Consider the following 13,002-nt stretch of genomic DNA (forward strand, 5'->3'; position numbering starts at 1 on the left):
GCAATACACATTGTAAATATGACAAAACAATAAACCAATTTGCTAATCTTACTACTACACAGGGCAAACATGATCCAAGTAGAAATAAACAATAGCTTTATTTATTCATTTGCATTATAATCTAATTAAATAAACTCAGCCTATCAACCAATAATTCATTTCTTACACTATAGTAACATTTTTTCAGGCAAATAACAGACGTTTTTGTCTCATGGTGCAATTGCTGTAAGTTAAATTGATTCAATTTAATTAACAAGCATTTATCCAGAGCCTACTTGTGCACAGCACTATACTAGGCATACAAGAGAGTTAGAAGATATAACCCCTGCTCACAGAGAATTTACAATCAGAACAAGAAAGATAATCCATGCATTCAAAAAGTAATAAGGAACCATTACCAATCACATGAAAATCTATATAAATAATAGGCTCTGAAGTAAAGACACAAGAGCCCAAAGAATCCTAAAAAAGGAGTGACATTATTAAGGGTGAAAGCTAATCTGAAAAAGATAACCAGAGGAATAAAGTTTAGAATTGTCAGGGAAACAGTGCAATTATTCTATGGCCAATAGAGTTTCTCCTTCTTTTCAATCATCAGTAGATGATGATTGAAAAGAAGGAGAAACTAAAAGACAGAATCATAAAAAATAGCAAGTCAACTGCAGGGAATGGTAGGCAAATTGGCTTAGCTTTGGAAAGGCACACTGAGTTAGGAGATGCAATTGAAGTCATACAACAAGGCTAGTGAGGGCATTGAGTGTTACTATTTAAATTCAATTCAAAGTGTGAATCTACAATAATGCTTAAACATATCTATATATTAAAGCCCTCCACAGAAGTGTGTTTACTTAACCTTAACGAAAAGCAAAGAAAAAATTATAGAATATTAGAATCTAAGTTTACAGGATATGATTACTAGAGTAAGTAATTAGACAAACATAGGCAGGGCAAGAGAGGGCCCCCTCAACCCACAGGAATGTCAGGTGGCCATTAGTTGCTGGTCAGGTGGTTTTTAAACTCTCTCTTTAAAATAATAATTGGTGGCAGCCAGTGCCAGGGAAAGGCAGGCTCCCAACAGACAGAAAACACCTGAGCTGGAGATCTCAGGAGTTGGACAAGTGGGCTCAAGCATGTGCACTCAGCAAAATGGCAGAGTTTAACTGGTATATGACCTTCTTCTAAGAATGCTGGAATGGTAAGGGAAAATGCCACAAGTGAACATGCACACAACTTCAGTAACACATTGTGCACATAGCTCCTCCCAAGTGGTGGCAGGCCACTGAGCACACAGAGAGCCCATCTCCCCAAAATATCAGGGGAGGAGAAATGCAAACCCCAGAACCATGCCAATGTATAAAACCCCAGGTCAAAAGCTGAACAGGGCAGTTGGAACTCTCAAGCTGCCCACTTGGCTTTCTTCCAAGTGTACTTTATTTCCTTTTGTTCCTGCCCCAAAACTTTTTAATAAACCGCTCCTGCTCTAAAACTTGCCTCAGTCTCTCCCTCTGCCTTAAATCTACTTCTGCCCCGCAGCTGATTTCTTCCCTCCAAGGTGGCAAGAATCCTATCAAGTTTGATGTAAACCTGTATGGATTCACCGCCAACATAATCACTGGAAGACAAATGAGCATGAGCAGACCGAGGTAACAGCAGTCATTTATGACGTCTTTCCTTTTTGTTTTTTAACTTCAACTCATAAAAAGTTAGGCTGTATAAGACTCATGTACTGTCTCAAGGTAAGAGGTCTTCAACTCAGTGCTATCCAAGCCCCAATTCACATAGGATTTTATTTATAAAAAGCCTATTTCTCTTCATACTGAACCCAGCACCAAATACAAAGGTTTTAGGTATATATTTGCAGGGGGTATGGGTGGGGAAGCGGGTAGAAAAAAAGAGAAAATAAGGTATTGGTTTCAAAAAGTGAGTTAATGAATGATTACGAGTACTTTTTTCGCAGATATTTCTGAACTTAGAGGAAAAAGGATGAAATATATTTGCTCTCAGTTTAAGAAAACTAAGGCAAAAGAAATGTATAAAATGAAAGTTCATATAAGTAATTTCTTTTTAATTAATCCACCAACGAAACCAGTAAATTGTATTGCTGGATCACACCCACTTCTAAAATCAATTGGTTAAAAAAAAAAAAAAAAAGTCACGAAATGGAGCAGGGGAGAGAGTCGCTGCACAGAAACAGTTTCTGAATTTGGAATAAGGTGAAGATTCTTTTTGCTCAGGTAGGATTCATGATGCCTTGATTGCCCGGAATGACCTCGAAAATCCATCGGGGTAGAACAGGAAAACAGAAGTTCCACAATACTTGTTCTCTGGGCCTTCACAGATTTGAAACAGCAAGGCAAAGTGAACCTTCTCTGGGTTCTCAGGATACTTATGACTGGCCACCAGCAGCTGCAGCTATTAAAAAAAAAAAAGAAACAAACAAACAAAAAAACAGTGAGAGAGAGAGAGGAAGATGAAGAGGATGAAGAAGAGGCAAATAAAAACGTAGCTTTCAGTGTGCTTAATGGTTCTGAATGAGGTGGCCAGAAATAAAAAAATCTGTATTGTCCCACAATATTTAGCATTTTTATGTTCAAAATATTTTCATGTTTCTTAGTTTGCAAAGTCTTCACAAATTCTAAACAAGGGAGAATGAAAGTACTACTTTTTTTTGGTAACATTTATATATTATTTCTTATGTGATGAATAGATAAATGTATTCCTTTCATATTTTTTCAATAAAAGAGTTCCTCATTTTTCAGTAGATATTCAGTAGGTATTTACTGGGTAGCCATACACATTATGGAAACATATCAGATGAATAGCAGCCTATAGCATTATACTATCATTTAAAACAATAAAGATAACAATAAGCCTTAATTAGAATTTAGATCTTATAAGTCAGAATTTTCCATTCTTAACCACTAATTTGATAATATTAAATTATACAAAAGCACTGCTGGTATGTGTGATGTGTGTGCTTCGAACATTTCATCTTCTGCAAAGACTAGACAATTCTAATCAATTGTCTACCACTAAGGTAGACTCCATCCCAGACTCCATTTAAAAACAATACCCCAGGTAAGCACTGTGGGATGAACAGAGTGAAGATGGAGATAAAACCATTGCTCTCCTGTTGTAGGAAATACAAAGATTTCCCTAAACTGCAGAGGTAAATACACTGAATTGAACTTTCACCTTTTCACAAACATGACAGTCAAGAAATTTTGGGGGTGTTGGGGAGGATGGAGGAGGTTGTTGCATAAACCTACAAGGAAGGGGAGAATAGGAAAAGAGACGATGATAAAATTTTAGAAGCTGGAAAGCAGACAGATTAGTGATACATGACTTACCAATTCTAAGAAACTGAAAAGCTAAGCCAGGGGAGGAAAAAGACAGTAAGCAACATAATCTACACACAAAATCTCCAAAATTCTCAGTAATGCACAGCAACAGGTACCTCTGGAAGTCAGGAACCAATACAAAGAGGATGTTTTAGCTGTCCATTTAAGAAGCAGTCAAGCTTGGTGGGGCAAAGGGGTGGGGTTATTAAAAAACGAAGCAGCAGCCGGGAGCGGTGGCTCATGCCTGTAATCCCAGCACTTTGGGAGGCCAAGGAGGGCAGATCACAAGGTCAGGAGTTCGAGACCACCTTGGCCAATATGGTGAAACCCTGTCTCTACTAAAAATTCAAAATAATTAGCCAGGCGTTGTGGCGCATGCCTGTAATCCCAGCTACTAGTGAGGCTGAGGTAGGAGAATTGCTTGGACCTGGGAGGCGGAGGCTGCAGTGAGCTGAGATCGTGCCATTGCACTTCAGTCTGGGTAACAACAGCAAAACTCCGTCTAAAAAAAAAAAAGAAAAAAGAAAAAACAACAACAACAAAAGCAGCAGCAGTTAAAAGACTGAGATCTGAGATCGGCTTCGCTTGGTACAAATGAATAATTGCTCCCCCGCCCCAACTGCAGCCTTTAATCTGGCAGAAGGCCAGAATAATTTTTTTTCTAAAAAGAGTAAAACAGAGATGCGTCTGGGCTAGAAGACTACAAGGAGTGCCGCAGTAAAAACAGGGGCCAAGTGAGCATTTGTAGGCTGAACGCTGAGTCCCGCCCGTGTCGATTTTCCCACGCAGGTGCTACAGGTTTGCTGGGCAATCCTTTACTCCCTGGGCAGGATTTCAGAAGTAATTTTTCTTAAGAATCTGATCAGCCTAAAAGGAAAAGCCCAAAAATACTGACAAGGGGGTCAGCAGCAGCCCAGGCAGAGTCCTTCAATGAGGATCTGCCCACGAGCCCCACCCACTTGCCTAGAGCTTCCAAACCCACCTTTGCCTCCTACCCTGAAATATGAGCTGAGAGTCACAAAGCCGGGGATCACCAAGCAAGGGGGAAAGAAAGGACAAAACAGCTTAGAGAAAACAGACTATCAAAGGCAAGAAAATGTCAAAAACAGTTATTAATATTTTCATAAAGACAGAACAAGTCATTGCAGCCATTGAACAAGGACAGCATGCTGTTTAAAAAAGAATTAAAGAAGAAAACAGCTTGCAGAAACTAAAATTATAATAGCAAAAGTGAAGAGGCAAAGAGAAATGTTAAAATTTAAAGATAAGGAAATATTCATGGGTAAAGCAAAGAGACAAGGGGAATGTAAGGATGAAAAATAAATAATAGGAATTCTACATGCAAAGAAAAAAAACAACAGAAAATGAATGGAAAGAATTCATAAAAATTCCCTGCAACCAAATAGCAGAAGAACCCACTGATGAGTACACAAGGAATAAAAACAGATCCATGCAAGACACATCATCATGAAATTCAGAACAGGCAGATAAGGAGACCCTATTGCGTTCCAGATTGGAAAACCAAACAATCAAAAACACAAGTTGCTCAAAAGACTAGAATCACAATGGCTTTAAACTTCTCAATAGCAATAGTGGAATACAGAAGGCAATGGGAAACCTCTGAAAAAATATTATTCCGAAGGGATATTATTTCTAATATAATTAGATGAGTATTTTTGACACTCAAACTACCAGTCAAAAGGGGGAGTAAGAGAAGGACAATTCCAGACATGGTCTCAGAAAATTTGCCTCTCACACGTCGTTTCTTACCCACAAAATGTGAGCAAACCAAAACAGGGGAAGTTGGAGAAAATGGAAAACACGACATCCAAAACAGGATAGAGTGACAGAGATCCTGCTGAATGACAGTGAAGAAAAATGAAAGGATGACAGCTGTAGCCCATACACCAGCTGAAATTGGAGAGGTTCGGAAGATTCTGGGAAAGATTTCTCCAAGGAAATGAAATGGATAGATAACCCAGTATGTCTGAATATATTGAGAGTATAATTCAATCAATAACAGAGATTTGGAAATTAAATGAATCACTGAAAAAAAATATATAAAAAAGAAAACGTTTAAAAATAGAAATTCTGAATCCTGAGAAAACTTAAAAGTATGCACAAGTACCATCGTTTACTGCTTAGCCCAGCTGTGAAGACATTGTGTGTCCATAATAATGTATACTGGCCTAACCAAAATAATAATATAACTACATAGTAGAATGCATAAAGAGACTGGGGCAAGAGTCTAAAAACGTTTTAAGAATTACCTACTAAAATTTATTATCTCTATTGTAGTTATTATCTCCATTATTACCTACAAAGGATATAATAATTTTAATAGATAACACTTCAAAGTCAAGAAATTACAACAAAATTAGTCAATTTGGAGATAAATATCTAAAATCAATTTAAAAACTGAAAGTGTCTTGGGGTAGTTGAGTGTATGGGAGGGGAAGAGAGCAGAATTAATGTAGGAGGCGGAAGAAGATGGTGTTTTTCATGATAAACTTTATAGAATTATGAAACTCTAAATAAAAAAACTCTAAATTGTGCACACATGCAGCTTTGATTTGAAAAATTAAAAATTTTATTTAAAAAGTCTGATAACTGTACAGCACTGTAATCATTTAATTCAGCACCCAGCATTTAGCCTTACATTTCTGCATGCTAGATAGAAAAGAGAGAGGAAAAAGAAAAAAGGCTAAGTATGAAGAAGGCAACAAAAGCAAGTCTTGAACATGTTGTTTGGGGCCACCCAGCATCTTTGTCCTCTTCTCTTAGGTAGGTGTGCCCTCCCCAGTGCATTTCATGTGTCAGGAAAACTGACCAATCCCAGGTCCAAGGGTGGGTCCTGACTCAGACAAGTATGGTAAGTTACATTGACTGGCATAGGAATGGACACATGACCCATTTGGGGCCAATCGGAAAGAAGGAGAGATTGAGGAATTTCTAGGAAAGAAGTTTTACAGTCTGAGGACATGGCATTGGAAGTTGCTGCATCCATTCCTGCTGCCATAAAGGTCAGCCAGTGTGAAAGGAGGTTAGCTTCAGAGATTCCCAGAGAGGTGGGCTCAGACCTGACCCTCTTCTAAGAATAAAAACTACCCTGAAGTCTGGGCTCGGTGGTTCATGCCTATAATCCCAACACTCTGGGAGGCAAAAAGGAGAAGATCACTTAAGCCCAGGAGCTCAAGGGCATCCTAGGCAACATAGTAAGACCTCATCTGTACAAAAAGATTAAAAATTAGCTGGGCATGGTGGCGTGCACCTGTGGTCCCCACTACTCAGGAGGCTGAGAAGGATCACTTCAGCCTGGAAAGTTGAAGCTGCAGTGAGCTGAGATCATATCACTGCCCTCTAGCCTGGGCCACAGAGCCAGATTATAACAAAAAAAAAAAAAAAAAAAAAAAAAAAAAAAAGTGGCCTGAAGCCATACATACCATTTCCCTGCATTTGTGTGACCAAAAAAATTACTCTTTCTTAATTAAACTAATTTGAGGGTTTTCTTACTTACAGTAAGGAAACAGTCCTACTAATATAAAGAGTTTTAAAGTTAGGAGTGAGGTAAAGGTTGGAAAAGATTTTCATTAAAGTTCATAGGTATCGCCTTTCCATGGGGAACTCAAAGCATAGTATTAATTTTGGCACCTAGAAGTTGGCTTTATTCTAAGATTTTTAAAATTAAAGAGGTTTAAAAAAAAAGAAAGAAAAAAGAAAGTTTAATAAATTAGAAAGGGCTTCTGGCAATCAGTGAACCCTCTTGGGATCTTCTCAGCATATCCTTCCATGTATGAAAATAGTCAACATGGGCAGGAGAGCATCTGCATTTGTATCTGCTGTTTGTATATGACTATATGGGGGACTTCATTTTCTGTGCATTTTCAAGATCACTTTCAAAAATCATTACTGCCAAGTTTACATGCCAACATTTTCATTTCTCTTTTTTTTCGTCCAATTAGAAAATAACCAAATCCCCTGGATGTGATGCCTGAGAAGGGCTAAAAAGGTGGAGGGTAAGGACTGTTGCATGACTTGCTGACGGCAATAATGCCACTTGCCATCCAATGGAGAAAAAGCAAAAAAAAAAAAACAAAAGGAAACATAAACCTATCTCCAACCTGCTCGTGCAGCTGCCATTTTCTTGTTTCGCATTTTGTTCTCCAAAGCTTGCTACACAATAAAAAAATGAGAGAAAAAAATTAGATTTCCCAGTGCTTTCTACTACTTACATTAATAAAGATAATATTTCTATGAAATAAATTGTATCTTACCATTTTCATCTTCTTTTTTAGATCCAGATTCACTGCCTTCTGGCCCTTGGCAGTAGCATTGAGATAATAGATAGTCAAACTAAATTAAAAAGAAAAAAGGATATGATTTAGGGTATTTTTCAGTTCCCCAGAATACATCTTAAATTTCCATTAATTTAGTTATGAAATATCAGCATGGGAATGAACATTAAGTTATTTTGTACTGTAAATCTCTTGTCTTATAGATAAAAGCTGAGGTCCAGAGGTAAAGAGACACACTCAGATGACAGAGGGATGAAGCTGGGGTGAAGCTGGAAAGCTGGGGTCCAAGGCTCCTGATCCACAGCCTGCTCTGTCTGCTATTTCACACTGCCTCATATCAGCTTCTTCCTGGAAATGTATTAACATCAGTTTAAATTATAATTGAAAGTAGCATTTTAAATGGTTGGCAATGGCATCCCAGAGAATTGAAAACCTACTGCAGTTTAGGGAATATGTCGAACAAAAAGGAAAACGGCTTTCTGCCTTAAATTTTGTCCTTTGGCCTTTGCAGCTAAGAATGTAAGCCTCATAGGCATAGATAACGAACATGGAATTTTTTCCGTAGAATGTATTGTTTGCATTTACTTCTCCCTCAAAAAGAAAATGTTGTATAAAGGAATATTCTTGGATTTTAAATGACATTTACATTCTAGAAAGGGCAAATTCTAGCCAGACAATTCTGTAAAAATAAATATGCTTACCTTCACTTAACGCAAAACGAACAAACAAACAAAGAAAAAATGCAGTAGAAAAGGTAACTTACTCTTTGCTGCAAATAACTGGATATTGAACATATTTCCTCTACTCCCCAAAATGCAAGACAATATTCTTTATGAGCCATCTGGTTCTAGCAACATCATGATTGACATGGTTTGGCTGAGTTTGTTTATCTCTTACGTGAGTGATAGGAATTTAGCTAAGATTACATACATAAAAGCATGCAGGACAATATCTGGCATGAAACAGGTGCTCAATAAATGTGTGTGTGTGGTGTATTATAAGGATTTTCTTAGAAAAGTTCCTGGATTTGGAGGATGAACTCAAAAGATTTCACAAGTCATTTTAAGTTCTGGAATTCTCTATTTATCCACCATGTTTTTCTGCCTTATAATGCACATTAAATAAATATTCCTCACAAATCTTTTCCTAGTCTCTAAAGGAATGAAATTGCCTACAGAGAACTAACCTGAAGTCTGCTTAGATACCCAAAAAACATCCAGGTTAATTTAATATAATCCACTGGGGGAAATTCAAAATACTAGTACAACTCTCTAAATAAAGGTAATAAAAAGCTAAACCAATTGTATGGGCCCCATAAAGTAGAAGATGAGATTTCCGAATTTGAAAAAATAAAATAAGCAATAAACTAAAATTTGAGTTTTAAATCAGAACCTCAGAGCTACAATCAACCTTTCAGGACATCTATTTGACACTTGCATGCTCCCAGCTTTTCACCAGGCTGTCCAGATCAAAGCAAACTAGGTCCTGCAGGCTGAAAAGGACCGCCAGACTGTTTTGTATGGCCCATGAACTAAGAATTGTTTTTCTGTCTTTAGATGCTTATATTAATAACAACTTAATTAGATCCTCAATTTTGCCTCTTGGCCTAAAATGTCTGCTATCTGATCCTTTAATTAGAAAAAGTGTGCTGAGGCTGGGTCTATACCATCTCTATCAAATGGCTTTCAGCCCATCTGGAATTCCCACTGATTCTGATCCCTGTTTGGTGCTGCAAGTGAGTGTAGGAAATAAGTGTGAAGAAGAAGACCTGAATTTAAATTCAGGTCTTAGTCACTTGATTGGGACCTAACTTCAATGTGTTATTGATAGTATGATTAATGAAGCCAACTTCTCAAGGCTGTTATGGGAATTAAACAAGTCAGTGTAAAAATAGTGCCTGAAACAAGGCAGTGTTCCTTTTAAACACTCTTAGGACCAATTACAAAATCTTTGGATTAAGGCATTTGAACAATGCCACTCCTTTACTTAAAAACAAAGATATCTCTGAATAAATTAAGAATATAGTAACAAAATCTGACATTTACATTGTGATTGTGTGTGTGTGTGTGTGCGTGCATGTGTGTGCGTGTATGTGTGTGTGTGTGTGTTTTAAACAACATCTCATTTATAGCACTACAGGGCCTTGACTCTTAAAGGCTACAGGATACTGATTACTATGCTCTCAGAAGCCACTGTATCATGGAAATATAGAGAAAGAAAATCGTTTCAAAGGCCATCTGGTGAAACATGCTGCATTCAGTGGTCATTTTCTAATTCATCTGTGCCAGAGATTTACTATCACATTCTTAACAGCACCCCATTATCAAGGTTATATAATATATAATGGTAATCTGATTTACTGTTTAATTATCCCTTCAGGTTATTAGCTCTCCCTCACAGAAAGAATCCTGGTAAAAAGACGTGAGCACTGGATTTACTGTCAAAGGTTCTGCTTTAGGTCACACTATGACCATTTTACTCTCTCTCTCTCTCTTTCTCTCTCCCCCCCCCACCCTCACCTAGGGAAAATCACTTTCTTTCTGTAAGTCAAATTCTTAGGTAATAAAATTGAAGAAGATAAACCTGCCCTCACTACTTTATGTGGCTTGTGATCATGACAGTAACTGGGTCAAAATCCCTGCTCATTTACTGCAAACCACTGTGAGTTCTCTCCCTGAGATTTCCTCGCCTTACCTTTATTTAAATGAACCCAATCCTTTGCATCAACTTTGTTCCTAAAGTGTCCTTGGTGTTGTTTAATATTTACCCAATGACTGAGAGTCACGGCAGTTCCAGGTGTTCTATGTAGGAGGCACTCGGGGACTTGAAAGGAAGAGCCAGACACTGCGTTTGGCTATTCCACAGCAAGTCAATACTTTTACTCAGAATCTAAGTTTATCTGTGGTGGCCAAGAGTCAGAAGCCAATGAACGTTATATGAAAACAAAAGTCATCTGCCAAGTTCCCCTTTTGAAATCACTTCTGAGTTTCAAGGGACAGACTACAGAAACTTCCCAAAACCCTCTGGTCCTTGATTCTATTATCGTGAACACAGAGTTATTGGCAGCCCTCTAATAACAAGCACAGGGCAATTTTTAAGATCCTTTAAGCCCTTGACCCTAAAATATAGACTTTAGGGCCCCCAAGGGGAATATTAACTTAGAGGCTCATTATTTCTATATATTCATAGCCATCTGCTCTATGGAACAAGAGGTGGAGGCCAGGTTGTTGGGGGAAAGCTCAATGTCCTGATTAGATTAAGCATTTAGCATTTATATTTCCCTTGCTTTAGCTGTTTACAGATAATTACTTTGGTTACTTGGGAACAAATCTTATAATCCTGGGGAAGCAAAGACAGATGCAGATGGCTGTGAATTACATCCAATAGGATCAGAATATGGCTCATGAATTTTAGCCTCTCACCACCATGTAATCAGTGTTGAATTTGGGTAAGTTACAGCACAACCCTTAGGGAGAGTGAAAGCGCTTAAAAAGCTGAAAAGTAAAAGCATCCAGGAAGAACATCACAAAGCCTCTTTCTATGAGGAGGGAAAGCACGTACGCCATCACCAAAATGACAGCAATGACCAGCCCAGGGTTGGAAAGCTGTCTCAAGATCTTCGCCATCCAGCTTGGGAAATCATGCTCCAGGGTCTCTCCAATGACTTCAAACATTCTATTTTTGCCACTAGGGGAATTAAAAAAGGGGAGACAAGTTTATTAAGAACATATGGAAAAACCATGGTTACAGGAAGAAAACTGTAACTCTTTCCCCATTACTGCTTAGGTCCTCTTTCAGGTTAGGAATCTGATGTTTAGTTACAACTGCTGACACACTGACCTCATGTAGTCAATAGACGGGTAAGATATGAGAAATATGATCCCAATATAAACATATACTCAAAGCAGTTATGAAATTAACCACATACGTAGGAGGAGATTTTTTTAAAACTGTATTTCTAAGATTTTTCTTGAAATATGTTTTGTAAATAGCTCGTAAGTCTGCCTCTCAGTCAGCTGTTCTTGCAGGAGAACACTCTCTTTGAGCTAAGTAAACAGTGCACTCAATTTTTAATTAGCCTTGGAAATGAGAGCAAGGAATAGCCCAGTGGAATAAAATCCACATATAATCCAATATCTTTCCACGCAAGAGCTTCCATCTCATTTTCCACCAGACTTCCTTCAGCAGATATGTTAATAGGTAAGGTAACCACACCGAATAATGGATTCTTTCCCTCTCAGTTTCTTCTCCTGGACAGGCCCGAATGAATACCAGCTTAGCTCTACTGCTAAAGGCCATGAAGGCCAGTATCAGCCAGTATCTATAAACTAGAAAGATGAGAACAGGATGTCTTGACTTACAATAGAATAGCTAGAATTGTACCATAATATTCATTATACCATTATTTTTTCTGTATACGCATATTTATTTTACTATGAAAAGATGAATTTTCAGAAGAGATTTGGATTGGGTTTCGCCAAATTGTATGCATCTTCAGAATAAATGTGGGTGCAATATTTAATATAATGTTTAGTTTTGCTTTTGTATTTTAATCTTTAAGCATTTTCAACTACCAATGTGTGTCATTGTTAGACACACAAGTCAGTCCCAGATTGTTTTTTTTCTCCATATCTAACCAATACTATCTTCGAACAGACAGAGTGACTCCAAGTATTTTGTCAGTAGTCATTGGACTACAGAGGTAAAAGTTTTGCTTCACAAATTAAAGCTCTACAACCTAATTTTCAAGATCTATGATACATAAGAAGGAATGAAGCTTACAAGCAATATAAGATTATAACACCCTATTCCAGTAAGTTTTATTTTTCACCATTCCATTCTAATTGTTCATACCCCCCAATACAACCTTAGCCAGATGGAATACAGGATAAGCAGATACATTAAAAGTACCAAAAAAGATAACACCCTCTATCCTCCCTTCTCCAGTACCTCAGGTTATAGCTGATGGATGTGGTTAGAGTGGGGGGATTCAAATTTTATGAAATTATCTCTACCCACAAAGGCCTTCCCAGCATCCACTGTGACCCAAAGCAAAACTGCTGAGTCCCTGGGGATTCTTGTATATCTTTTTCATGTCAGGCCTGTTACCAAACAAAGGAGTCCAGATACCTTAATTACATACAAACTATAGAAGCATCTACAAATCCTTGGCAATGCCTTCTCCTGCCAGGTTAGCCAAAGTGTGTTACTACACAATATACTCAGAATTCTTTTCCAGTTGTCTGTGCCTATCCATCGTCCTGCTGTAGGCATAGTGCCACTCTAGATTAGAACTGCTTATGAGGAGGCCTATCTTCCCAGCTGGGTGATAAGCTTCACAGGACCAGAATCAATGCTTAATGCAC

The 13,002-nt window shown here is 37.9% G+C and overlaps 1 protein-coding gene across 3 annotated transcripts in view; it reads right to left on the reverse strand.

Moving 5' to 3' along the window:
* Positions 1–1,693: 1,693 nt before the first annotated feature.
* The window catches only part of TMC1 (transmembrane channel like 1), a 238,850-nt gene continuing 227,541 nt past the window's right edge, over positions 1,694–13,002 (reverse strand). Inside the window, exons 17-21 of one of the 3 annotated variants that reach the window (XM_032290923.1) lie at positions 11,198–11,323; positions 7,616–7,694; positions 7,463–7,514; positions 4,337–4,349; positions 2,757–3,265 (exon numbers count right to left, since the gene is read on the reverse strand). In XM_032290923.1, coding sequence (XP_032146814.1) covers positions 3,157–3,265; positions 4,337–4,349; positions 7,463–7,514; positions 7,616–7,694; positions 11,198–11,323 — 379 coding nt within the window. In that variant the 3' untranslated portion in view covers positions 2,757–3,156. Of the gene's footprint in view, positions 2,413–2,756; positions 3,266–4,336; positions 4,350–7,462; positions 7,515–7,615; positions 7,695–11,197; positions 11,324–13,002 lie in introns of those variants that run through there. The other 2 variants (XM_032290921.1, XM_032290922.1) reach the window with 2 other exon arrangements.

This window comes from Sapajus apella, unplaced genomic scaffold, assembly GCF_009761245.1.
Source record: "Sapajus apella isolate SASKATOON/1434 unplaced genomic scaffold, GSC_monkey_1.0 scaffold24, whole genome shotgun sequence".
Taxonomy (NCBI): domain Eukaryota; kingdom Metazoa; phylum Chordata; class Mammalia; order Primates; family Cebidae; genus Sapajus; species Sapajus apella.